The following is a 27,708-nucleotide window of genomic DNA, read 5'->3' as shown; positions in this document are numbered from 1 at the left end:
CTAGTGTCCCCCCCTCAAGGACTTGATCATGAATTCTTGTAGGATAGGCCTGGGGAGACACCTTCTCTGAAGCATCTCACTCCGTCTGTCTTGATATACCTGGTGGCTTTGCCTTAGCCAGGCAGGTGTGTTCCTCTCTGGTCTCAGCAAGATGATGTAGCACTTGGGGATGAAGATGCCACCCAGAAGGCCAGCAGTGGAGGCCAGGATGGAGAAGATCTCTCCAGCCACCATAGATTTGCCCTGGACACTGTGGTACAGGGGCAGGAACGCTGTCCAGACACTGCAGAGGAGCAGCATGCTGAAGGCCAGGAACTTAGTCTCGTTGAAGACATCTGGTAGGCCCCTGGCCAGAAAAGCCACAGAGAAGGTACCCCCTGCCAGAAACCCCAAGTAGCCCAGCACACAGAAGAAGATGGTGCCAGAACCCTCCTGGCACTGGATGACAATGTGCTGGGGCTCCAAGACCATATCCCTGTCTGGGAATGGTGGGGAGGTGGCCAGCCAAACCCCACAAAGAACAACCTGCATGAAGGAAGCAATGAGGACCACTGAGGTGGAAGCCCCAGGGCTCAGGCACACCTGGATCCTGCCCCCTGGCCTGGTGACCCTGAAGGCCAGGACCACTGTGAGAGTCTTGGCCAGAACAGAGGAGACAGCCACCGTGAACACCACAGCAAAGGTCATCTGACGCAGGAAGCAGGTGGGGACACTGGGGTGGCCAAGGAACAGCAAGGCACACAGGGAACAGAGGGAGAGAGAGATCAGCAGGAAGTAGTTGAGGGTTCTGTTGTTGGCCCTCACCATGGGGGTGTTTCTGTGCTTCAGGAACACTCCCAGAACCAGGACAGACAGACCAGCCAGGAAGAGCGCCACCAAAGCCAGCACGAATCCCAGAGGTTCCTCAAAGGCCAGGAAGATCTCTGTCCTGGGCAGGCAGCGGTCTCTGGTGTGGCTCGAGTACTGCTCCTTGGGGCACAGGAGACATCTCTTCATGTCTACGGGAGACACAGACACCATTTCTGCAACACTGTGCCAATGGAACCAGCTCTGAAGGAAGGTGCACCAAGCACTCCCTGCCCTTAAAGCCTTTCCATCAAGTCATGGATTTATGAATTATTCTTGGTGACCAGGGCTGGGATGGGTGATATGAGAGGCAGAGGCACAAAGGAAAAAGCTGCACGTTCTGTATCTGTTTTATGTGAGGGTTTTTGTTTCTCTCTTCAGTGTCTCATGAAACTCAGGCTGAGTAGATGAGGATGGCCATGAACTCCTAAGCCTACTTCTGTTGTAGCGGGGTCCCCTTGTCCAGGCCGCCCGGCTAGCTTACACTCAAAATAACCACACATAAACTGTATTAATTAAAACACTGCTTGGCCATTAGCTCTAGCTTCTTATTGGATAACTCTTACATATTAGTTTAACCCATCTGCATTAATTGTGTATCGTCATGTGGCAGTGGCTCTCCAGAGATTCTAACAGGCATCCATCCAGGCAGAGGATCCAGGGCTTTTCATTCCCTGGTCCTTCCTCCCAGCATTCAGTTCTGTTTTCTTCACCTACCTAAGTTCTGCCCTATCAACTAGGCCAAGACAGTTTCTTAATTCATTAATCAATGAAAGCTGTACACAAACAGAAGGAACTCCTACACCATCCTTCCAAAACCTCTTAGGTGATGTGATTATAGACCTGCACCACTATACCTAACCTATGTTTGTGTGTGCAGGTTTGTGTGTGCACACATGTTTATAAGTGGATGCACATACTTGTCAAGACTAGACATTTAACATCTGATATACTTCCTCAATCATTCCCCCTACCTTATTTTTCTAATCAAACTTATTTGTATATTTCATGTGCATATGTATGTGTATGGGCTCAGACATGCCCTGGTTTGCAAGTGAAGGTCAACACAACTTTTATGTATTTGGTGCTCTCTCTCTACAATTTGGGTCCCGGGGCCTGAACTTATGCTGTCAGGGTTGACAGTGAATACTTTAACTGATGGGCCATGTAAGCAGTCTCCACAGATTTTCTTTTATAACGGCTTCTTTTATTTTACTTGTTGACTGTTCTGTTACTACATATTTTTTGAAATCATGTGCATGTCTGGAGTGTGCAGAAGTCAAAAGATAGCATCAGCTGCCCTATAACTGTAGTTAAACTTGGTTGTGAGCCACCATGTGTTCTTTCTAACTGTTGAACTACCTCTATAGCCCCATTTTCACCTTACCTTTTAAGACAGGATCTCTTACTTAACCTGGAGATAACTGAGTTGACTATACAGGCAGGCATCAATGCACAAAGATCCTACTGTCTCTGCCTCCTTGGTGCTGAAATTAAAGGAATATGCCACTACATCTGGTTTCTTATGTGAGTTCTTAACAGTTCATTTCTTTGCAACAGTACCAGTAATTGATCCAATTAACAAATGTTTTAGACTGAGCTATGTTTCCAAACTGCATTTGTTGAAATCCAGCCCCTAAGCACCTCAAAATGAGATATATTTCTCATGAGTAATCAGGAGATGAATAACAAAGGTTAAATGAAGTCACCAGATTAAATTAGGTAGACCTTAACTCCAACAGTGCAGCTATTCTACTAAGAAGGTGGAGCTGGAGCTGGGTGTGGCTGCACATGACTTTAATCTCATGATTTAACTTGAGAGGCAGAGGCAGGTAGACTTCTACTAGTTCAGAGAAGGAATGATAAATGTACTGAGTTCCAACTCAGCCAGGGCTGGAAGCTGAGACAGTGTCTCAAAACCAAACAACAAGGCAAAAGAGGACACTACACACAGACACACACATACACACTCACACACAAACAAACAAACACACATGACAAAAACGAAATGAGAGCACCCAGTGAGGATATTCTCTTCCAAGGCAAGAGTGAAGCCTCACACAACACCAACTCTGGTGAAAACTTGGCTTTGCTTTCCAACTTTCAGAATGGTAAAGGAATAAATTCTGTAGCTGAATTAGTAGGGAATGTGGTGGTCCATTGCCATTCAACCTCAAGGATAATTCCCACTAATACAAAGCAAGAAGAAAGTCACAAAAGGACATCCACCATGCTATTCCAATTATAGAAGATTTTAAAAGCAAGTGAAATCATCAGTGTTAGCAAAAGCAAGGGTTCTGATTACACGAAGACTAGAAACTTGTGGAAGAAGTTTATGTCTGTTTCTTGATCGGGGGACAAGGATGTGCAGTGTTTGATAGAGAAGAATTCATTGTACATTCTAATTATGGGTAGTGTGCTTGTCTTTCAGGATAAAGCATCTACCTAAGAATATCTATTAGTAGAGCTCTGGTTTGTGTCCCATGGGACAGCAAGGATTGTGCAGTGTTTTGGAGGAGGGGTGTGGGGGGGGTTGAGTTAAAATGGCCCCAAAGTCTCATATATTTAAACATTTTCTTCATATGTGGTAGATGTTGGAGAAGGGTAGGGAGGTGTAGCATTGTCGGATAACGGGTGTCACTTTGGGTGGCCTTCGAAATTTCAGACTCACATACCTGGCCCACTCTCCACCTCTCTGCCTGCCTGCTGCCTGTAGATCAGAATGTAAACCATCAGCTACTGCCTGGCACATGCATCCTGCCATGATGGTCATGGACTAAGTAAGCCCCCAGTTAAAGCCTTTTCGTTTAGAAGTTACCTTGGTCATGGTGTCTCTTCATAGCAGTATGACAATAACTAAGACAATGGAGAAATACAGGAGACTCACAATTCCCTTTGGTCCCTCAGATTCCAGCTTCACATGCACTTACCTTTTTTATCTGCAAACTGTCCCTCGGGGCAGGGACTGCAATCAAAACAGCAGTGGGGGGCTCCCAGCCTGGGCACTTGGCTGAACCCTGGAAGGCAGCTTTCACTGCAGACAGAGGTGGGCACCTAGTAACAGTGAGCATAGTGTCACCAGTGACTCTTTAGGGATACAGATGCTTGACCTCACCCTAAGAACCAGAACAGGAGAGTTCCCTCTCAGCCCACTAGATGAGAAGCCTTTCAGAAAACATGTCTATCTGAGCAGATGCCAGACTGGAAAGGTGCTTTTGAATGTAATAAACAAAGAGATACATCTGATTTACTTGGCTTAGGGATTAAATACATAGCTAAACAGTTTGATGTGTTGTCTTTTCAGTCTCTATGGGGCTCCTGCATCAACAATTGAAGATATGGGGGCAGGAGAGAGGCTTCTTGGTTAAAACTACAGACTGCTCTTCAAGAAGATTCCAGTTCCCAGCATCAATATAGCAGCTCACACTGTAACTCCAGTTCCAAAGGATCCAATGCCCTCCTCTGGTCCGCACAGACACCCATACACAAATATAGATGCAGGGAAACATTCATACATGCAAAATAAAATTTAAACAGCAATTGTGGGCATTGGCAGCCATTACAAAAGTCCATATAGCCTGGCTTGATTTTCTTAATGCCTTCAGATTTCTTCATTTTCTGAAACTACAGACAGCCCTGTGGTTACATCATAGACACTATTTCTAACTCCAAAGACATGGTTATCTCTCTTCCTTTTCTCCATCTCCCTCTGTGCAGCTGATAAAATTTATAGTTTGACTGGTGTTTTTCACTTAAACTCTCATAACAAAGTATCGTCCAACTTCAGTAACAAGAATTGCAGTTACTGACTCCCCAAACACGCCACACACACAGAACACACATACACACTCACACACATTCACAGCACACTCAGTGGCCCTCTCATTTACCTTGAACCTGACAAGGGTGACTCAGTTTATCTTAGCATAGCTCTACCTTCAGGCAAGGAATATGAAGAAGGAAGTGTGGGGTGCTGACATTTCTGCTACAACAGAAGACAGCAGAAAACCCTCCCCAGTTCAAAGCCATTGAAAAGTTCTTCAGGATAGCGCCTCCACCAGCCATCCCAGCTTCCATCCAGAGGGCCTTCAGAGGGGTGAGTGTGCTTCGGGCCCGCAGCAGGGGCCCGGCGAGGAGGAGCTAGGACTTTCCCCGACCCCATAGACTCCCAGGTCAGCCTGCTCTGCTGGCTCCAGCCTGCTAGCGCCTCCGCCAGCCATCCCAGCTTCCATCCAGAGGGCCATCAGAGGGGTGAGTGTGATTCCGGCCTGCGGCAGGGGCCCGGCGAGGAGGAGCTAGGACTTTCCCCGACCCCATAGACTCCCAGGTCAGCCTGCTCTGCTGGCTCCAGCCTGCTAGCACCTCCGCCAGTCATCCCAGCTTCCATCCAGAGGGCCATCAGAGGGGTGAGTGTGATTCCGGCCTGCGGCAGGGGCCCGGCGAGGAGGAGCTAGGACTTTCCCCGACCCATTAGACTCCCAGGTCAGCCTGCTCTGCTGGCTCCAGCCTGCTAGCGCCTCCGCCAGCCATCCCAGCTTCCATCCAGAGGGCCATCAGAGGGGTGAGTGTGATTCCGGCCTGCGGCAGGGGCCCGGCGAGGAGGAGCTAGGACCTTCCCCGACCCCATAGACTCCCAGGTCAGCCTGCTCTGCTGGCTCCAGCCTGCTAGCGCCTCCGCCAGCCATCCCAGCTTCCATCCAGAGGGCCTTCAGAGGGGTGAGTGTGCTTCGGGCCCGGGGCAGGGGCCCGGCAAGGAGGAGCTAGGACTTTCCCCGACCCCATAGACTCCCAGGTCAACTTGCAGTGCTGGTTCCACCCTGCTAAACTCTCCTGCCTGCCATCCCAGCTTCCATCCTGGTACAAATTTCTATATTTCTCCCCTCCCACTGGGGCCATAAAATCTCCCCAGCTCAGCTGCCTTGCGCACTGGGCCTGCTCTGTAGGCGCATTCCGGAAAGAGGGAGTGCTTGTACTTCAATAGCCTGCCTGAGGAAAGGTAGGCATTCTATCAGTGAACTCCCTGCCCAACAAGGGAACCTGACCTGCTACCAGAAGTTCCAATAAAGAGCATTTGAACGAAGAGATGGGCAGACGCCAAGGCAAGACCTCATTCAACAATCTGAAAAACAACATGAAAACACCAGATCCCAACGACCCTACAACAGAAGGATTTGAACACTCTAACCCAGAAGAAGTGGAAAAAAGTGCCATTATGAAAGCAATAGAGTCCCTTAAACAGGATATGAATAACTCCCTTAAGGAACTGGTCAAGAAGTATAACAAAAAGTTTGAAGAAATGAGTATAGAAATGGATGAGAAATATAACAAAAAGTTTGAAGAAATAAGTAAATCCGTGAATGAGACCCTGAGAAACCAAGAAAAAACAATCAAACAAGTAAAGGAAACAGTCCAAGAATGGAAAACTGAAATGGAGGCAATGAAGAAAACAAAAAATGAGAACTGGCTGGATATGGAAAACCTAGGTAAACGAACAGAGACTACAGAATCAAGCATAACCAATAGAATACAAGAGATAGAAGAACGAATCTCAGATTCTGAAGATACCATAGAGAAAATAAATGCTCTGGTCAAAGAAAACAGCAAATTCAACAAATTCTCTTCACAAAACATTCAGGAAATCTGAGACACAATAAAAAAACCAAATCTAAGAATAATAGGGATCGAAGAAGGAGAAGAACTGCAGATCAAAGGCCCAGAAAATATATTTAACAAAATTATAGAAGAAAACTTTCCCAATCTAAAGAACGATATTCCTATGAAGGTTCAAGAAGCATACAGAACGCCGAATAGACTGGATCAAAAAAAAAAGTCCCCTCGCCATATAATAATCAAAACACAAAACATCCAGATTAAAGAAAGAATATTAAGAGCTGCAAAGGAAAAAGGTCAAGTGACTTATAAAGGTAAACCTATCAGGCTTACACCAGACTTCTCTATGGAAACCATGAAAGCCAGAAGATCCTGGATAGAGATACTGCAGAAACTAAGAGACCATGGATGCAAACCCAGACTACTATACCCATCCAAGCTATCGTTCACTATCAACGGAGAAAACAAAATATTCCAGGATAAAAATAAATTTAAACAATTCGTAGCCACAAATCCATCCCTATAGAAAGTAATAGAAGGAACATCGCAACCCAAGGAATCCAACATTGCCATCACTGCCTACAATAACCCAGACATCTAGCGACCCTTCACAAGCACAACTCAAAGAAGAGAAACACACAAACTCTACTACTACACACACACACACAAATAATAAACGGAATCAACAACCACTGGTCATTAATATCTCTTAATATTAATGGACTCAACTCACCTATAAAAAGGCACAGACTTAGAGACTGGATAAGAAAACAGGATCTAACATTCTGCTGTTTACAAGAAACACACCTCAACCACAGAGATAGACATCTACTCAGAGTAAAGGGTTGGTAAAAGGTTTTCCAAGCAAACTGACCTAAGAAACAAGCTGGTGTGGCCATTCTAATATCTAACAAAATTGACTTCAAACTAAAATCAGTCAGAAGAGATGGTGATGGACATTTCATACTCTTAACAGGAACAATTAATCAAGAGGAAGTCTCAATCCTGAATATCTACGCCCCTAATATAAAAGCACCCACTTATGTAAAAGAAAAGCTTTTAGAACTCAAGGCAGTCATCAAACCACACACACTAATAGTAGGAGACTTCAACACACCTCTCTCACCAATGGACAGATCAATCAAACAGAAACTCAACAGAGAAATAAGAGAATTGCTAGAGGTAATGAATCAAATGGACTTAACAAATATCTATAGAACATTCTACCCAAAAAGGAAAGAATATACCTTCTTCTCTGCAGCTCATGGAACCTTCTCGAAAATTGACCACATACTTGGTAACAAGGCAAACTTACACAGATACAAAAGAATATTTGTAATCACCTGTGTCTTGTCAGATCACCACGGAATACAGTTAGAACTTAATAAAAATTCGAATTCCAGAAAGCCTACAAATGTGTGGAAGTTGAACAGTCAACTACTGAATCATCCTTGGGTCAAGGAAGAAATAAAGAAAGAAATTAAAGTCTTCCTTGAATTTAATGAAAATAAAGACACAACATACTCAAACCTATGGGACACAATGAAAGCAGTTCTAAGAGGAAACTTCATAGCGCTAAGTGCCCAATTAAAGAAAACGGAGAAAGCATATATTGGAGACTTAACAACACACCTAAAAGCTCTGGAAAAAAAAAGAAGCAGACTCTCCCAGGAGGAGTAGAAGATTGGAAATAATCAAACTGAGGGCTGAAATCAACAAAATAGAAACACAGAAAACAATCCAAAAAATCAACGAAACAAAAAGTTGGTTCTTGGAGAAAATCAACAAGATTGACAAACCCCTAGCCAAACTAATCAAACGGCAGAGAGAGAACACTCAAATTAATAAGATCAGAAATGAAAAGGGGGACATAACAACAGGCACAGTGGAAATTCAGAGAATCATTAGATCTTACTACGAGAGTTTATATGCCACAAAGTTGGAAAATGTACAAGAAATGAATTGGTTTTTAGATAAATACCATTTGCCAAAGTTAAATCAAGAGCAAGTGAACAATCTAAATAGACCTGTTAGTCGCGAAGAATTAGAAGCTGTTATCAAAAAACTCCCCACCAAAAAAAGCCCAGGTCCAGATGGTTTCAATGCAGAATTCTACCAGAACTTCCAGGAAGAGCTAATACCTATACTCCTTAATGTATTTCACAATATAGAAACAGAAGAATCATTGCCAAACTCTTTTTATGAGGCTACAGTTACCCTGATACCAAAACCACACAAAGACACAACCATGAAAGAGAATTACAGACCAATTTCACTCATGAACATTGACGCCAAAATACTCAATAAAATACTGGCAAACCGAATCCAAGAATACATTAGAAAAATTATTCATTATGATAAAGTGGGCTTCATCCCAGAGATGCAGGGCTGGTTCAACATACGCAAATCTATCAATGTAATACATCATATAAATAAATTGAAAGAAAAAAACCATATGATCATTTCATTGGATGCTGAAAAAGCATTTGACAAAATTCAACACCCCTTTATGATAAAGGTGCTGGAGAGATTGGGTATACGAGGAACATACCTAAATATAATAAAAGTAATATATAGTAAGCCGACAGCTAACATCAAATTGAACGGAGAGAAACTCAAAGCCATTCCACTAAAATCAGGAGCACGACAAGGCTGTCCACTCTCTCCATACCTCTTCAATATAGTGCTTGAAGTACTAGCAATAGAAATAAGACAACATAAGGGGATCAAGGGGACTCAAATGGGAAAGGATGAAGTTAAACTTTCGTTATTTGCAGACGATATGATAGTGTACATAAGCGACCCCAAAAACTCTACCAAAGAACTCCTACAGTTGATAAACACCTTTAGTAATGTGGCAGGATACAAGATCAACTCCAAAAAATCGATTGCCCTCCTATACACAAAGGATAAAGAAGCAGAGAGGGAAATCAGAGAAACATCACCTTTCATGATAGCCACAAATAGCATAAAATATCTTGGGGTAACTCTAACCAAGGAAGTGAAAGACATTTTTGACAAGAACTTTATGTCCTTGAAGAAAGAAATTGAGGAGGATACCAGAAAATGGAAAGACCTCCCCTGTTCTTGGATTGGGAGAATCAACATAGTAAAAATGGCAATTCTACCAAAAGCAATCTATAGATTCAACGCAATTCCCATCAAAATCCCATCAAACTTCTTCACAGACCTTGAGAGAACAATAATCAAATTTATATGGCAAAACAAAAAACCAAGGAAAGCCAAAACAATCTTATACAATAAAGGAACTTCTGGAGGCATTACCATCCCTGACTTCAAACTCTATTACAGAGCAACAGTATTGAAAACAGCTTGGTATTGGCATAACAACAGAGAAGTCGACATATGGAATCGAATAGAAGACCCGGGTATTAACCCACAAACATATGAACACCTGATATTGGACAAGGGAGCTAAAGGCATACAATGGAAGAAGGAAAGCATCTTTAACAAATGGTGCTGGCATAACTGGATGTCAACGTGTAGAAGAATGAAAATAGATCCATATCTATCACCATGCACAAAAATCAAGTCCAAATGGATTAAAGACATCAACATTAATCCGTCCACTTTGAACCTGATAAAAGAGAAAGTGGGAAGTAGTCTACAAGATATAGGTACAGGAGACCAGTTCCTAAGCAGAACCCCAGGAGCTCAGACAATAAAAGAAGCAATGAATAAATGGGACCTCCTGAAACTGAGAAGCTTCTGTAAAGCAAAGGACACTGTCAGTAAGACTAAAAGGCTACCTTCCGACTGGGAGAAGATCTTCACCAACCCCTCATCAGACAAAGGTCTGATCTCAAAAATATACAAAGAACTCAAGAAACTAGACACTAAAACTCTAACTAACCCAATTAAAAAATGGGGTACTGAACTTAACAGAGAATTCACAACAGATGAACTCCGAATGGCCAAAAGGCACTTAAGGTCATGCTCAACCTCCTTAGCAATCAGGGAAATGCAAATCAAAACCACTTTGAGATACCATCTTACACCTGTCAGAATAGCTAAAGTCAAAAACACCAATGATAGCCTATGCTGGAGAGGATGTGGGGTGAGGGGAACACTCATCCATTGTTGGTGGGAATGCAAACTTGTGCAGCCACTGTGGAAATCAGTATGGCGGTTTCTCAGGAAACTGGGAGTCAACCTCCCTCAGGACCCAGCAATTCCACTCTTGGGTATATACCCTAGAGATTCCCTAACATACTACAAAAGCATTTGTTCTACTATGTTCATAGCAGCACTATTTGTAATAGCCAGAACCTGGAAACAGCCTAGGTGCCCCTCAATAGAAGAATGGTTAAAAAAAAGGTGTGGAACATATACACATTAGAGTTTTACTCAGCGGTGAAAAACAATGACATCTTGAATTTTGCATGCAAATGGATGGACATAGAAAATGCTTTACTGAGTGAGGTAAGCCAGAACCAAAAAGGGGAACACGGTATGTATTCACTCATAAGTGGATTCTAACCACAATTAAAGGTCTTTGAGCCTATTATTCGTGATCCTAGAGAAGCTAAATAAGAAGATAAACCTGATGAAGATTATTTAGCTACCCGCCAGGAGGTAGGAAATAGACAAGAGTCCCAGGTAACCTCGGGTGCATGTGGGGGGATGGGAGGGTTGATGGAAGGGGAGAGGGTTAGAGAGAAGAGAGTAGGGGAGGAATGGGGAAAGCTCGGTGGCCTGGGAGGGGGAGAGTGAGAAAGGATGAATATGGGATCAGGGAAGATTATATTTCAAATAAGGGAGTCATTTTAGGGTTTACAGGAGACTTGATTATATATTGGATCCCAGGTCCAAGGAGAGATCCCCAGATTGTTCTCTGGACAGAGGAGAGGGTGCCTGAACCGGCCGTGATCCATAACCATACTGATGTATATTTTGCTTATCACCATAGATCCTTCTTCTGGCGAAGGACGGCGATACAGACGGAGACCTACATTGGAGCACCAGACTGAGCCCCCCAAGGTCCAAATGAGGAGCAGAAGGAGGAAGAACATGAAAAACAAAATCAGTACTGCGAGGGATGCTATCACCCACTGATACAAGGGAACGGATCTAATGAGAGTTTACCAAGGCCAGTTGGACTGGGACTGAACGAGGACGTGATCTAACCAGATTCTCGGAATTTGGCCGGATTCTCAACTGTGGCTGGCCCGAAGTCTTTCTGAAAAGCCATTGACTGTGATAATGATTGACTTGTTTCCTCTGCATATACTGGATTTTGGGGATCCAGTCTGTTTGGATACTCACTTGCCTGGACCTGGAGGGAGGGGGGAGGAACTTGAACTTCCCACAGGGCAGGAAACCCTGACTGCCCTAAGGGACGAAGAGGGAGGAGGAGAGGGAGTGGGGGGAGTGGGAGGGTATTGGGAAGAGGGCGGAAATGGAAACTTTTATAATTTAATAAAATTTACTCTCAAAAAAAAAAAAGAAAGAAAAGTTCTTCAAAGGAGTCCTGGAAACACATAGTATGCTTCTTTCTTTCATGCTTGAGAAATCCAAGAATGGGAGTCTCATTCTCATGTGGAAATCCTTAAGACCAACATTGACTGCAGAGGCCACCAGAACAAAGTTAGACAAAGTTGCAGAGGAGGGGACTCTTTCTTCACTGGCACAGGACGGGACGCTGAGCCATTTCTATGTACCAAACTCCACTCACAGACAGAACTAACACAGCACTGTTTCTAATTGTGTTAAAAAATGTCAGGGTTTGAATCTCAAATTCTTCCCAAAGTCTCATGTGTTGGACTACTGATTACCTGACAGTGGCTATGTAAAGAGTGATTGGATCTTGATGCTACAGTAGTTTGGATGTAATTGACCACAATAATAATATGGAGAGGCACTATGGGAGATTTGACTTTGTTAAAGAAGTGTGTCATTGCGGGGGTGGATTTGGGGTATCATATATGCTCAAGGCACACCCAGTGACCCAGTTCGCTTCCTGTAGCCTACAGGTCAAGATTTAGGATTTTCAGTTCCTTCTCCAGCACCATGTCTGCCTGCATGCCACCATGTTGCATCAAGATGATAATGAATCAAACTTCTGAAAATGTAAGCCACCACAATTAAGTGTTTTTCCTTTATAGGAGATGTTGTGGTCATGGTATCTCTTCATAGCAACAGAAACCTTAACTAAGACAGAAGTTGGTTCCTGCAACTTGGGTATTGAAGTGATAGGCCTGATAATGCTTCTGTTTCAATAAACATGGACCATGAGACAGTGGATTAGAAAAGCAGAAAAAAAACTTTAAATGATGCTTAATGCTACTATTGCCATACTAATAGTAGGAGCATGGAAGACCAAGGGGCTGAGTGTGATTAGATTAACTGAGGGCCGGGCTCAAGAAGTTTCAGAAGAAAAGAATATTAATGTATTGCCTAGAGATTGTTCTTGGGATATTAAGTGAAGAGTGTGGCTGCTGTTTGCCCTAGTCCAAATAGTCTGCCTGAGGCTAAGTGAAGAGTTTTGGATTAATCTCATTGACAAAAAAAATCTCAAAACAGCCCAATATAGACTCTGTCAAGTGGCTATTAGTGTTAACTCTAATAAAAATTTCTAATGAAAAGGACAAGCTGAGTAAGGAAAATTACAAAATGTAAAATTTGAAGAGAAAAGGAATATCATGACCTGGAATAGAGCTAAATCCTGTGTTCAATGTGATAAACAGATTAAGAAATAGAATAAAGGGAATGGGGACCTCAGGGTAAAATCTCACCCAGCGAAATTTCTAACTTGCAAAAATGAACTAAAGAAAAGCTTTAAATTAAAGAAAATTAAATTAAAATTAAATTTAAATTAAAGAAAAGCTTTAATCCCAGAACTCAGAAAGCAGAGGCTGGCAGATCTCTGAGTTTGAGGCCTGCCTAGTCTACAGATCCAGTCTTAGGACAGTCGAACTTAGGCAGTGAATGGAACCATCAAAAAACATAAAGATGGTAAAGATGTAATTAAATGAGGGGCCCAACCTCAGTAAGCAACAGAACTTGGCATTTGGCCATGTGGTTCTGGTATCAAGGATAGGAGAAAGAGGTTATAGTGTTTGCCTACAAGACTAAGGAAAGTCGGTGAGGCATGTGGCAGGGGAGTCCTTGGATGAAGGACTGGAGAGGCCATTGCATAAAGCTTTGAAAGTGAAGCCTGATTTGCCTCAGAGACCCCAAGATGCTAGAGTTGCCAGATCCATGGGATACCTGTTGAGGAGAGCTGCCAGCAAGGAGCAGAACCAGCCAAAGAGAGACAAGTATGCTGTCGTCAACAAAGCTAAAGTATTTAGAGTTCTGAAGAGCATTTTAACATCTGGCATGAAGATACAGAGTTTGCCCAGCTAGTTTTCCATCTTGCTTTGGTCCAGTATTTCTTCTCTATGCTCGTTTTTTACATTTTCGAACAGTAATGTACATCTTGTGTCATTATATACTGGAAGAATGTGACCTGTTTTCTGACTTTGATTTTATATGAGATTACAGTAAGAGATTGCATAAATCTCAGAGGAGACTGGATTTTGGGTTTTTAAACATGTTTTAACTGTGATAGACAGTGAGATCGTTGGACAATGGGATAAATGCATTTTTCATTATAATATTGTCACAAGCATAGGGCCCCAGGATATGGAATGTGGTGGTTAGAATGTAAATGACCCACATAAACTCAAAGGAAGAGGCAGTATTAGGAGGTGTGGATTAGTTGGAGAAGGTGTGGCCTTGTTGGAGAAAGTATATAATTGTGGGGGTGAGCCTTGGGGTATCATATATGCTAAAGTCATGCCAAGTAACCTAGTTTACTTCCTGTTGCCTACAGATCAAGATGTAGAACTCTCAGCTCCTTCTACAACATGATTTCTGCCTATATGCCACCATGTCCCATAAGGATGATTATGGACTAAATAAACCTCTGAAAATGTAAGTCACCTCATTAAATGCTTTTCCTCTATAAGAGGTGCCTGGCTGTGGTGTCACTTGACACTAATAGAAACCTAAGTAAGAGAATGCCTCTGACATGATCAGTGGATTAATTCCTCAATGGATTTGCAATCTGATAAATTATTATACATATTAGAAACAGAACATGGGACTAGGTTTTAGGGCAGTGGCTATGCACTGGTAAGATGCGACTTGTTTTCCTGTCTAATCTATCAAGCTCCCTACCACCTCACTTCCTGAGTCCCATGCACTTATCAGCAACCTCTACTACCACACGTCTGCTGTCATGCATGACACACTGTCTCAATCATACACATCCAAAGCAATTGATATATCTGACCCTGAATCCCTCAAACCATGAGACGATTAAAACTTTTCCTCACTTCAAACTGTTCTCAGGTATTTGTCATTGTGGCTGAAATAAACTAACACAGTAAGTAAACTGAATGTCTGTTGAGTCCACTTTCCAGATGGTCTATGGGAAGGTATTTAACTGAGTGTATCACTATCTTACTCTTCTCAGAGCAGGTCCTAAGCGGAGACACTGAATATATTTCCAAGGGAATACCAGATACAGATTCTCATTGTATTTGTATATCTTGTACACTAAAACCTTCTCCCCATTTCCATGAGTGTGGGTGGTAGAAATGTGTGTATGTGCTTTCATACATCTATGTGGACTCATGTTCATGTATGAACAAGCACATGTGGAGGCCCAAGGTTAATGTTGGGAATCATCCTCAATTGCTTTTCCACTGTGTTCATTGAGGTGGAGGCTCAAAGGAAAAGCCAGAGTTCACTGATATGGCTAGTCTTACTCATCAGGTTTCTGTGGGCATCTCCTTGTTTCCATCATCCAAGGATGAAATTACAGGTGAGACCCACTGTCCACTCAGCATGTACAAGTGTTCTGGAGATCCAAAGTCTGGTTCTTGAACATGCATACAAAACACTTTGACCACTGAGCCATCTCCCAAAACCATCTTTTACATTTTCGTTTTTGCTGGTGAATCAATATCATTCAGAGAAAGATCTCTAATGAGAAAAATAGCATAGCCAGTTATGACTGACTGAGCCAATACAGAGCCTCATCAACTTTGTGAACAAGTAGCAATGAAGACCCTTGGACTTAGAATTTCCCTGTGACTTTAACACACTAGGACAAGAGTCATCTCTGCATTCAGGCAACTCACTTGGATTTCCTTCTTCCAATGGACCATCATTTGGTTCCCCGAAGAGACTTGAGGGTCTATCATTCCTACATGGACCAAACAGAATACACCCTCAGTGGTCTTCTGCCCTTGGAAAATGTCAAATTTTGTCACCAAATCTCCATTGGCATCAAATATAATTTCACTTCCATCAGGAGTCTTGAAGTGCACATTCCTAAGAACTTGAAGCAGCTGAGGAAAGAAGGAAAGCATTGTAGACCAGCCAGGAGCAGTCTGGAGTCTTGTCCAAAATACCACATTCCATTCACCTCTGCAGTGAGACAGGCTTTAATCCTACCCATATTGCTTAGTAAATTAAAGACTCATGTGGTGTGAAAAAAAAGAGGGAGATACAGAAATTCAAAGAGGAAGTAACCTCTAAATGGTTTACAGTGTGTTAAAAATATATGCAGGCTTGGAAAAAAGTTAAAGTCCTTAAAATAAAAAAGAGAGAGAGAAGTTGGGTGTGGTGGTACACACCTTTAATCCCAACACTTGGGAGACAGAGGCAGGCAGATCTCTGTGAGTTCAAGGCATGATTGCAAATGCTTTAATCCCAAAGCCTGGGAGGCAGAGGCAGACAGATCTCTGTGAATTCAAAGTGTGAATTCACACTTTGATCCCAGCACTTTGGAGGCAGAAACAGGTCGATGTCTGTGAGTTCAAGGACGGCCTGGTCTACAGAGAGAGTTGCAGGACAGCCAAAGATATACAGAGAACCTGTCTCAAAAAGCCAAATATTAAAGGTAAAGATAAAAGAAATAAAGGTTAAAATAAAGCCACATAAAGATGAAAAATACACAGAGAATCTTGATACTGTATGTTATTGAGCTCTCTTTGAAATGTTTGAATGCTGAGAAAAGAGCAACAGATGCTAAAAGATATTTGCTTATAAATGCTGCTGAATTAATTCAAGATAGGTATTTTGAAAATACCTTGACTTCAAAATTGAAGTCAAAAGGTATGTTACTTTGGAGAAGAGATTTTCCTTTTGTTTCCATGGGAAATGAGAGGCTGTGGAGTCATTCTGAGTTAAGAAATATCAGGTTTGATCAAGAAAGACCACCTGAGAAATCTCCTGTAGAAACAGATGGCCCAGATGTCTGAGTTCAACATTCAGAATAGATTCAAGACTTCTGCATGAGATGACCAAGATTCACAGGATACTCCAGTCAGGACTCAATCATAATACTAGATTTTTTTAGATCCCCATAAGATTATCATCACCCCCCACAAGCAGGAAGTAGCCTGAAAAACTGCACCCACAGTCCCAAAAAAATGGACTATAGATGCTCTTGTTTAAAAAAAAAAGAGGGAGAAGTGGTGAGGGACAATTGTCTATATTCTGTCAATGATGTTTTAAATAAGCACTGATTGACCAGTAGCCAGGCAGGAAGTATAGTCACACAAATAGACAGGAAGTAGAGGCAGGTCAGTAAGAACAGGAGAATTCTGGGAAGAGGGAAGCTCCCTCTGCAGTCCTGTCCAGACACAGAAGAAACAAGATGTGACTACACTGCTGAAAAAGGTACTGAGCCATGTGGCAAACACAGATAAGAATAATGGGCTAATGTACATTTTAAGAGATAATAAGAAGCCGAGCTAATGGGCCAATCAGCTTAAAGTTAATGTAGACCTCTGTGTGATTTCTTTGGGACTTAATGATTGTGAGAACCAGGCAGGACAGAAACTTAGACAGCAACTCACACTGTATGACCAAAGGACACCTCTCAGGAACATTCTCTCCTTCTGCTGCAATGTGGGATTCGAGAATCCAACTTAAGCTTGGGGACAAGTCCTTTACTCACTGAGCCATCTCAGCAGCCATAAAATTAAACCCAAAAATGTGACAATGTGGTTCTTCCTCCAGGGTCTCATTTGACTGTGCACTATTGTCCTCAGTCTTCCCATCGCACTCAGAAGACTCTGAACTCTAGGAAGACCTCCACAGACGGGGCTCAGCTTACTTAGACTGCCCAATGACTCCAATGAGTCTCCCACAGTTCATCAGTCCTACCCACATGGCTCTTCTGTTTGTTTCCATTCTAGGGTCCTGACAAGCTGGACCTGCCATCTGCAATGCTATCATTTTTACCCATGGTGAGACTTCTCGTTCTCTTGTCTGGAACTCAGATACTTGCTGACAGAGAAAACTTCCCCAGCCTTTCACTTCCATTCACTTGCTCATACTCAGTCTCCTTTATATCCTCATCATAAAGATCATGAAGTGCACACAGGCAGCTTGACACTTACATGTTTAATTTTGTGATGAAATCTTCCTTTGTAGTCAAGTTGGACTCAACATCCTGTGTGCTAGCATGATAAACATGGGCCTCCAAGCCTGACCTTCTGCAAATTTTAATCTGTCACCCGCAGTCAAATGACAAAAATTATCACTGTTCTTCCTGTTTACAACCATGTGTATCTTCACCAGGCACACACTAGAAACTCAGGTCATCTGAGTGATGGTAATGAAAACACACCTCCTCCTTGGCCACCGTTCTCACTGTTTACCTCATCAGTGAGCAACATGTCTTCCAGAGGTCCTCTTACAGATCTTGACCTATGCTACCCTGAGTGGCTAAAAAAGGATGGATGGATGGATGGATGGATGGATGGATGGATGGATGGATGGATGGGATGGATGATGAACAGGCGGATGCACAGATAGATAGATAGATAGATAGATAGATAGATAGATAGATAGATAGATAGATAGATAGAAGATAGATAGATAGATAGAAAGGAAAACAGGGAGGCAGGTGGGCAAATAGATAGACAAAGACACTTGGGGCAAATTGACCAACATATATTATACACATGTATAAAATTATCCATAATATTTTTAAATAGAAAAATAAGTAAGGGCTTTGGATATGGCTCAGTGATTAAAGCACTTGTCATAAAAGCCTGAGGATCAGACTTCAAAACACAGAATCCACCTAAATTTCAGTTGGATGTGGCAGCCATTCTCTAATTACATTCTCAGAAGGTATAGACAGGAGATGCATGAAAAAGCTGACTACCAAGACTGGCCACATCAGCAAGATCTGGAATTGAGTGGGAAACCATGCTCCAAAAAATAGGGTGGAAGAATGATTGAAAGGTGATTCCTCATGATCCTCAGATATTCCCACATGTATGTACACGTGAGTGCACATCCCACCCACATGTGCCTGTATGCCTATAAACATGTGCCCATATACATGTACCATACACCAAAAAATGAATAATAAATGGCATTTGATATATGTTTGAAATTCTGATTCGCAGCACATCTATACTAAAAGTCATCCACTGTTAATTAAAGCTTAAATTTGGGGTGTTAAAAACGCTATGATGTGGGATGCCCTTCTGTATGCTGTGAATATGTGTTGATTTTATTGGTTGATGAATAAAGCTACTTTGGCCTATTGCCAGGAAGAATATAGTCAGTCAGTTGGGAAACCCAAACTAAATACAGGAAGAAAGAAGGAAGAATCCAGACAGATGCCAGCAGCTGTCGAAGCAGCAAGATGTGAAGTAACAAGCCACAAACTCGTGGTAAAATATAAAATAATAGATATGGGGGAGTGGGGAGAGTTGGAGGGAAATGGGAGGATGGGAGGAGATGGAAATTTTAAATAAATACAGTCATTAATTTTAAAAAATAATAGATATGGGTTGATTTAAAAGTAATAGCTAGTTAATATTAAGATTAAGCTAATAAACCAAACTTTTATAATTAATATAAGCCTCTAAGTGTTTATTCAGGAACTGGTGGACAGGAAAGAAAACTCCACTTACATATTTACTGTTATGTGAAATACTAATTTTACTAAGCATCCTGTTTGGGTTAAATCAGGCAACACACAGGAACTGGACTCTTCTGAGATCCCACACATGGCATGGGTTCTTTGGCCACTGTTCTTTCTAAGATGCCTCTCAGTTGCAAGCAGGAGTCATCCTTGCTGAAGCATACAGACAGCTGCACTCTATAGCTTATTCAGAGCCAATGTCCTCTTCCCCAACCATCCCAGAGTCACCCACTGCACACATGTCTCTCTCACCTGCCAGGGCTGGAAGGCCTGGGAACCTGAACTTTGCCCATCCTGCTGTCCACTGGTTATCATGTCTTGCAGGGCATGGGCAATGCTGTAGACAGCTGTGTAAGCAGCATCAATTTTACTCACTTCTGGGAAAGGATACTGCTTGTTTATCAAACTCTCATTCCCTGAGCACAGCTGGACACCCTCTGTCACTGTGCTGCTCTGGTGGGGCCATGTGCAATCAAAGGTGAACTCCCAAAACTTCTTTATAAACATGTCTTCTGGGGTTCGGCTAGGGCGAAGGTGAGCAAGGAACTCTGGGAAGCCAGTAGCCCTGCTGCTGTGATACAGAAGGCCAAATGTGTCATGCAATACCTGGGAAATGCCTGGAATGGACAGGGCAAGTGCCATGTGCATAGTTTCCTTGCTGACCCAGACCTGCCCTGAGACAGGGACATCCAGTAGGCCATGAAGAATGAGCTGGAAATTAGAATTATTTAGGAAAACCAGAACAACCCTGGCTGTGCATTTCTGCATCTTTTGGACAATCTCTCCAATCTTCTTCACGGACTCATGGGAAGGAACATGGAGGGTGAACTCAATGCACACACCAGCTGGGCTCAGCTCCTGATTGGCCAGAGAGCTGGCCTGCTGCCCAAAGTCATCATCATGGGCCAGAATGATCACCCAGGACCACTGAAAGTGAATGATCAGCTGGGTCACTGCACGGCAAGATGTGAGGTCACTAGTCAGGGTCCGAAGGAAAGATGGGAACTGGATCTTTTTTTTTTTAAGTAAATTTTATTAAATTATAAAAGTTTCCATTTCCGCTCCCCCTCCCAACACCCTCCCACTCTCCTCACTCCCCCCCTCCTTCCCCTCCATCCCCCAGGGCAGTCAGGGTTTCCTGCCCTGTGGGAAGCTCCAGCTCCCTCCCCCTCCCTCCAGGTCCAGGAAGGCGAGCGTCCAAACAGACTGGATCCCCAAAATCCAGCATATGCAGAGGAAACAGGTCCCAGTGTCATAGTCAATGGCTTTTCAGAAAGACCCCGGGCCAGCCACAGTCAGAGAATCCGGCCAAATTCCGAGAATCTGGCTAGATCACGTCCTCGTTCAGTCCCAGTCTGACTGGCCCTGGTAAACTCTCATCAGATCCGTTCCCTTGTATCAGTGGGTGCTGGCATCCCTCGCAGTACTGATTTCGTCTTTCATGTTCCTCCTCCTTCTGCTCCCCCTCCGGACCTCGGGGGGCTCAATCCAGTGCTCCAATGTGGGCCTCCGACTGCATAGCCGTCCTTCGCCAGACGAAGGATCTATGGTGATAAGCAAAATATACATCAGTATGGTCATGGGCCACGGCCGATTCAGGCACCCTCTCCTCTGTCCAGAGAGCAATCTGGGGGATTTCTCCTTGGACCTGGGATCCCATATATAATCAAGTCTCCTGTAAACCCTAAAATGGCTCCCTTAGTTGAAATATATTGTTCCCTGATCCCATATTCATCCTACCTCCCTCCCCCGCCATCCCCGGTCACCAAGCTTTCCCCGTTCCTCCCCTACTCCCTTCTCTCTAGCCCTCTCCCCCTCCATCGACCCTCCCACCCCCCCATGCACACGAGGTTACCTGGCACTCTTGTCTATTTCCTACCTCCTGGTGGATAGCTAAATAATCTTCATCAGGTTCATCTTCTTATTTAGCTTCTCTAGGATCACGAATAATAGGCTCAAAGACCTTTAATTATGGTTAGAATCCACTTATGAATGAATACATACTGTGTTCCTCTTTTTGGGTCTGGCTTACCTCACTCAGTAAAGCGTTTTCTATTTCCATCCATTTGCATGCAAAATTCAAGATGTCATTGTTTTTTACCGCCGAGTAAAACTCTAATGTATATATGTTCCACACTTTTTTTAACCATTCTTCTATTGAGGGGCAATAGCAATAAGACAACATAAGGGGATCAAGGGGATACGAATTGGAAAGGATGAAGTTAAACTTTCGTTATTTGCAGACGATATGATAGTTTACATAAGCAATCCCAAAAACTCTACCAAAGAACTCGTACAGTTGATAAACACCTTTAGTAATGTGGCAGGATACAAGATCAACCCCAAAAAATCGGTAGCCCTCCTATACACAAAGGATAAAGAAGCAGAGAGGGAAATCAGAGAAACATCACCTTTCATGATAGCCACAAATAGCATAAAGTATCTTGGGGAAACTCTAACCAAGGAAGTGAATGACCTATTTGATAAGAACTTTACGTCTTTGAAGAAAGAAATTGAGGAGGATACCAGAAAATGGAAAGACCTCCCCTGCTCTTGGATTGGGAGAATCAACATAGTAAAAATGGCAATTCTACCAAAAGCAATCTATAGATTCAATGCAATCCCCATCAAAATCCCATCAAACTTCTTCACAGACCTGGAGAGAACAATAATCAAGTTTATATGGAAAAACAAAATACCCAGGATAGCCAAAACAATCTTATACAATAAAGGAACTTCTGGAGGCATTACTATCCCTGACTTCAAACTCTATTACAGAGCAACAGTATTGAAAACAGCTTGGTATTGGCATAAGAACAGAGAAGTAGACCTATGGAATCGAATAGAAGACCCAGGTATTAACACACAAATGTATGAACACCTGATTTTTGACAAGGGAGCTAAAGCTATACAATGGAAGAAGGATAGCATCTTTAACAAATGGTGCTGGCATAACTGGATGTCAACCTGTAGAAGAATGAAAATAGATCCATATCTATCACCATGCACAAAACTCAGGTCCAAATGGATTAAAGACATCAACATTAATCCGACCACTTTGAACCTGATAGAAGAGAAAGTAGGAAGTAGTCTACAAGACATAGGCACAGGAGACCAGTTCCTAAGCAGATCCCCAGGAGCGCAGACAATAAGAGAAACAATAAATAAATGGGACCTACTGAAACTGAGAAGTTTCTGTAAAGCAAAGGACACTGTCACTAAGACAAAAATGCTACCTTCTGACTGGGAGAAGATCTTCACAAACCCCTAAACAGACAAGTTCTGATCTCCAAAATATACAAACAACTCAAGAAACTAGACACTAAAACTCTAATTAACCCAATTTAAAAATGGGGTACTGAACTGAACAGAGAATTCACAACAGATGAACTTCGAATGGCTAAAAAGCACTTAAGGTCATGCTCAACCTCCTTAGCGATCAGGGAAATGCAAATCAAAACAACTTTGAGGTATCATCTTACACCTGTCAGAATAGCCAAACTCAAAAACACCAATGATAGCCTATGCTGGAGAGGATGTGGGGTGAGGGGAACACTCATCCATTGTTGGTGGGAATGCAAACTCGTGCAGCCACTGTGGAAATCAGTGTGGCGGCTTCTCAGGAAACTGGGAGTCACCCTCCCTCAGGACCCAGCAATTCCACTCTTGGGAATATACCCAAGAGATGCCCTAACATACTACAAAAGCATTTGTTCAACTATGTTCATAGCAGCACTATTTGTAATAGCCAGAACATGGAAACAACCTAGGTGCCCCTCAATAGAAGAATGGTTAAAAAAGGTGTGGAGCATATATACATTAGAGTTTTACTCAGCGGTAAAAAACAATGACATCTTGACTTTTGCATGCAAATGGATGGAAATAGAAAACGCTTTACTGAGTGAGGTAAGCCAGACCCAAAAAGAGGAACACGGTATGTATTCACTCATAAGTGGATTCTAATCGTAATTAAAGGTCTTTGAGCCTATTATTCGTGATCCTAGAGAAGCTAAATAAGAAGGTGAACCTGACGAAAATCATGTAGCTATCCTCCTGGAGATTGGAAATAGACAAGAGTGCCAGGTAACCTCGGGTGCATGGGGGGGTAAGGGGGCTGTTGGAAGGGGAGAGGGTTAGAGAGAAGGGAGTAGGGGAGGAATGGGGAAAGATCGGGGGACTGTGATGGGGGGAGGGAGAATGGATAGATATGGGATCAGGGAAGTATATACCTCAACTAAGGGAGTCATTTTGATGGTTTACAAGAGACTTGAGTATAAAGGGGATCCTAGGTCCAAGGAGAGATCCCCAGATTGTTCTCTGGACAGAGGAGAGGGTGCCTGAACCGGCCTTGGCCCACAACCATACTGATGAACATTTTGCTCCCTAGGTCCAAACGAGAGGCAGAAGGAATGAGAACGTGAACAAGGAGGGCAAGAGCAGAGGAAACCTTCATCCGACATTGGATGGCGATACAGACGGAGACCCATATTGGAGCACCGGACGGAACCCTCTACGGTCCAAATGAGGAGCAGAAGGGTGAAGAAAATGAAAAAAGAAATCAGGACTGCGACGCGTGCCATCACCCACTGATACAAGGAGACTGATCTAATGAGAGTTCACCAAGGCCAGCTGGACTGGAACTGAATGAGCACGTGATCTAACCAGATTCTCTGAATGTGGCCGGATTCTCTGGATGTGGCTGGCCCGGAGTCTTTCTGAAAAGCCATTGACAATGACACTGGGACTTGTTTCCTCTGCATATACTGGATTTTTGGGATCCAGTCTGTTTGGATACTCACCTTCCTGGTCCTGGAGGGAGGGGGGAGGAACTTGAACTTCCCACAGGGCAGGAAACCCTGACTACTCTTAGGGATGGAGAGGGAGGAGGAGAGGGAGTGGGGGAAGTGGGAGGGTGTTGGGAGGAGGGGCGAAAATGGAAACTTTTATAATTTAATAAACTTTAAAAAAAAAAAAGAGAAAGTAGCCAGTTCTGGAAATTGGGGGTCATCGTTAGGATAATTCCTTGATGATATGGAACAAAGGAGTTGCTCTTATTAGGAGAAACCTTAGAAGCCTTCTGCAGAAAAACAGTTGCAGTAGTCCCCACTAGGCATCTGCCTGGGGTATACGTGCAGTTGCAAACAGGAGGCCTATGAAGCCTTTCTTGTGGGCAGAAAAAGACCTAGACTGATAACAACATCTGAGCCTGAGAATCAGGAAGGGAGGAGAGTTGAGGTCAATAGTGTGAAACGAGTTTCAGAGAAGTTTGAGATCATGTCTTTGAAATTTCCTAGCAGAATGTTTTCCTAGGAAGATAGTGGCCTTCCCCTCTCCCACCCAGGATATTCTGAGCACAAGGACATTTAGCTCAACCCAGCCAGCCACCTGGTACAGGCTGATAAAGATGGCCTAACTCAAGAACAGTGGCCTCTCTAAAAACAAGAAAAAAAAGCTACTTAACAAAATGTGAGGGAGCAAAAGTCCTTGTACTCATGCCAAAGCATTTTCAAAGATTCTCTTTGTAAACTGTTTTATGCTATTCTTTTCTATATTATGATCTGATGATGTATGCCTTTGCCAAGTTCTTTGATTGTAAAAGAATATAAACCTTGTGCTGATTGAAGTAAAGTTGCAGCAGCATATTCAACCACATTGAATGTGTCTGTCTGTCATTTCCTCACCAATTTCTGAATTCTCCTTAGCCTTCGTTCTGATTCTCCCACGGTCTGAGTGGCTCCCCTGAGCCGGTCCACGGCAGAGGAAGTGGAAATTTTGAATGGTAATATTTATAAAGTAGTAAAAAACATTATTAGAAATCTGAAATTAAAGAAATCTGACCACACTGAAAATAATAGAAGAGAAAGTGGGAAGAAGACATCAATGCATGGGCACAGGAGACCACTTCCTAAACATAATGCCAGTAGTACAGACACTGACAGCAACTAGAAATAAATGGGACATTCTGAAACTGAGAAGCTTCTATAAAACAAAGGACACAGTCAATAACACAAAAGGCAGCCTACTGAATGAAAAAAAAACTTCACCAACCCCACATCAGACAAAGAACTGATATCCAAAATATATAAAGAACTCAAGAAATGAGACATCAAAATTCCAAATAATCTAGTTAAAAATGGAATAAAGAACTAAATAGACAATTCTCAACAGAAGAATCTCAAAAGTCCAAAAGAAATGTTCAACATCCTTAGCCATCAGGGAAATGCAAATCAAAACACCTCTGAGATACCATCTTACACCAGTCAGAAAGACTGTGATCAAAAGCACCAATGATAGCTTATGCTGGAGAGGATGAGGAGTAAAGGGGAACACTCCTCCATTGCTGGTGAGAATGCAAACTTGCACAACCACTCTGGAAAGCAGTACAGCGGTATCTCAAAAATTTGGGAATCAACCTACGTCAGGACCCAGTGATACCACTCTTGGGTATATACCCAAAAGATGTTAAATCATACTACAAGGACATTTGTTCATGTTCACAGCAGCATTATTTGTAAAAGCCAGAACCTAGAAACTACCTAGATTCCCCTCAGCTGAAGAATTGATAATGATATTGTGGTATTTTACAAAATGGAGTACTACTCAGCAGTAAAAAAAAAATGACATCTTGAAATTTTCATTCCAATATATGGAACTATAAAAAGCATCCTGAGTGAAGTAACCTCGACCCAGAAAGATGAACATGGTATGTACTCACTCATAGGTGAATACTAGCCACAAAGCAAAGGAAAATGAGCATATAGTCCATTACCACAGAGAAGCTAAGTAGCAAAGTGAACTGTAAGTAAACATTTATAGATCCCCCTGAAAAGGGAAAATATTTAAGATCTCCTGATAAAATTGGGAGCGTGGGGGAGGGGGAAGGGAGGTCAGAAGGGGAGGAGGAAATGAGAAGAAGGGGTAGGAGAACTTGAGGGAACAGGATAGTCAAGATGAAGGAAGGACAGAGACGAGAGCAAGGAAAGAGATATTTTGATTGAGGGAGTCATTATGGGGCTAGCAAGAAACCTGGCACTAGAGATATTCCCAGGGATCTACAAGGGTGACCCCAGCTAAGACCCTAAGCAATAGAGGAGAGGGTGCCTGAACTGGCCTTTCCATGGAGATAGATTGATGACTATCTTTTTAATTTGTTTTGTTTTGTTTTGTCTTGTCTTGTCTTGCTTGATGACTATCTTAAATGTCACCATAGAACCTTCATCCAGCAACTGATGGAGAAAGGGGCAGAGTCCCACAGTGGAACACCAGACTGAACTCCAGTTGAAGAGTGGGAGGAGTGAGAATATGTGCAAAGAGGTCAAGATGATGATGGGTACACCCACAAAAATAGCTTACCAGACCTACTAAAGGGAGCTCACCAGACAGGGAAGGAACCAGCATGGAACCAAACTAGACCCTATAAATGTGGATGACATCTGTATGGCAGGGGCAGAATTCGGGGCAACTAGTAGTGACACCAGGATTTGTTCCTGATGCTTGCACTGGCTATTTAGAACCCATTCTCTTTGGATGGATACCTTGATCAGCCTGGATATATTTGGGAGGGTCTTGGTCCTTCCTCAGAGCAATGAGACTTGCCATTGCTACAGAGTGGATGAGTGTGGTGGGGAAGGTAGAAGGAATGGGAGAAGGGAAGGCAGTGGGAACTGGGATTAGTATGTAAAATGAAAAAAGATAGTTTGTTTTCTTTTGTGAAAAAAAAATTAAAAAAGAAAGAAATATGAACAGATTCTGAAAACAAATTAGGAGAGATCAAACTCTACACACTAGTCCTCTGACTCAACATGGAGGTATGGCATACACATGTGCATGCATACACACACACACACACACACACACACACACACACAGAGAGAGAGAGAGAGAGAGAGAGAGAGAGAGAGAGAGAGACTTAAATATAAAATAGATATATTCAAGTAAGGAGACAAATTCCAAATTGTTATTTCAACAGATAAATATAATACTCCAACAAAACCATAATCCCCATATGAAGTCAAAAACAGAGACAAAACAATGGCTCAACCTTTGGCACATAAAGGAAGCCTGATGACCTTCATTAAATCACCAGGTCCCTCCCTCAATGGTCAGAGGAGAGAACTCACCCTCTGACCTCAACATAGTGCTTTGACAGTTGCATGACCAAAAGCATGGATGGAAACAAGCACACCAATCTACCAATCGATAAACATATAAATTACAAACAAATAAATAAAAACCTGCAATACACCTGTTCACTGATATTTCAGCTCACACTTATTTCATTTCCA

At 42.7% G+C, this 27,708-nt stretch overlaps 1 protein-coding gene across 1 annotated transcript; it reads right to left on the bottom strand.

Moving 5' to 3' along the window:
- Positions 1–27,578, bottom strand: LOC148123435 (vomeronasal type-2 receptor 26-like). The gene is made up of 5 exons (XM_087911764.1): positions 27,552–27,578; positions 19,676–20,434; positions 15,609–15,818; positions 3,777–3,900; positions 1–998 (listed from the first exon to the last, which is right to left on the bottom strand). The coding sequence occupies exons 1-5, from the start codon at positions 27,576–27,578 to the stop codon at positions 1–3; spliced, it is 2,118 nt and encodes a 705-aa protein (XP_087767890.1).
- Positions 27,579–27,708: the final 130 nt, after the last annotated feature.

The sequence above is a fragment of the Myodes glareolus genome, chromosome 1 (genome assembly GCF_982192425.1).
Source record: "Myodes glareolus chromosome 1, mMyoGla1.1, whole genome shotgun sequence".
Lineage (NCBI taxonomy): Eukaryota > Metazoa > Chordata > Mammalia > Rodentia > Cricetidae > Myodes > Myodes glareolus.
Note: the sequence above shows the minus strand (reverse complement) of the source record. Positions and strands in the feature narration are given on the sequence as shown.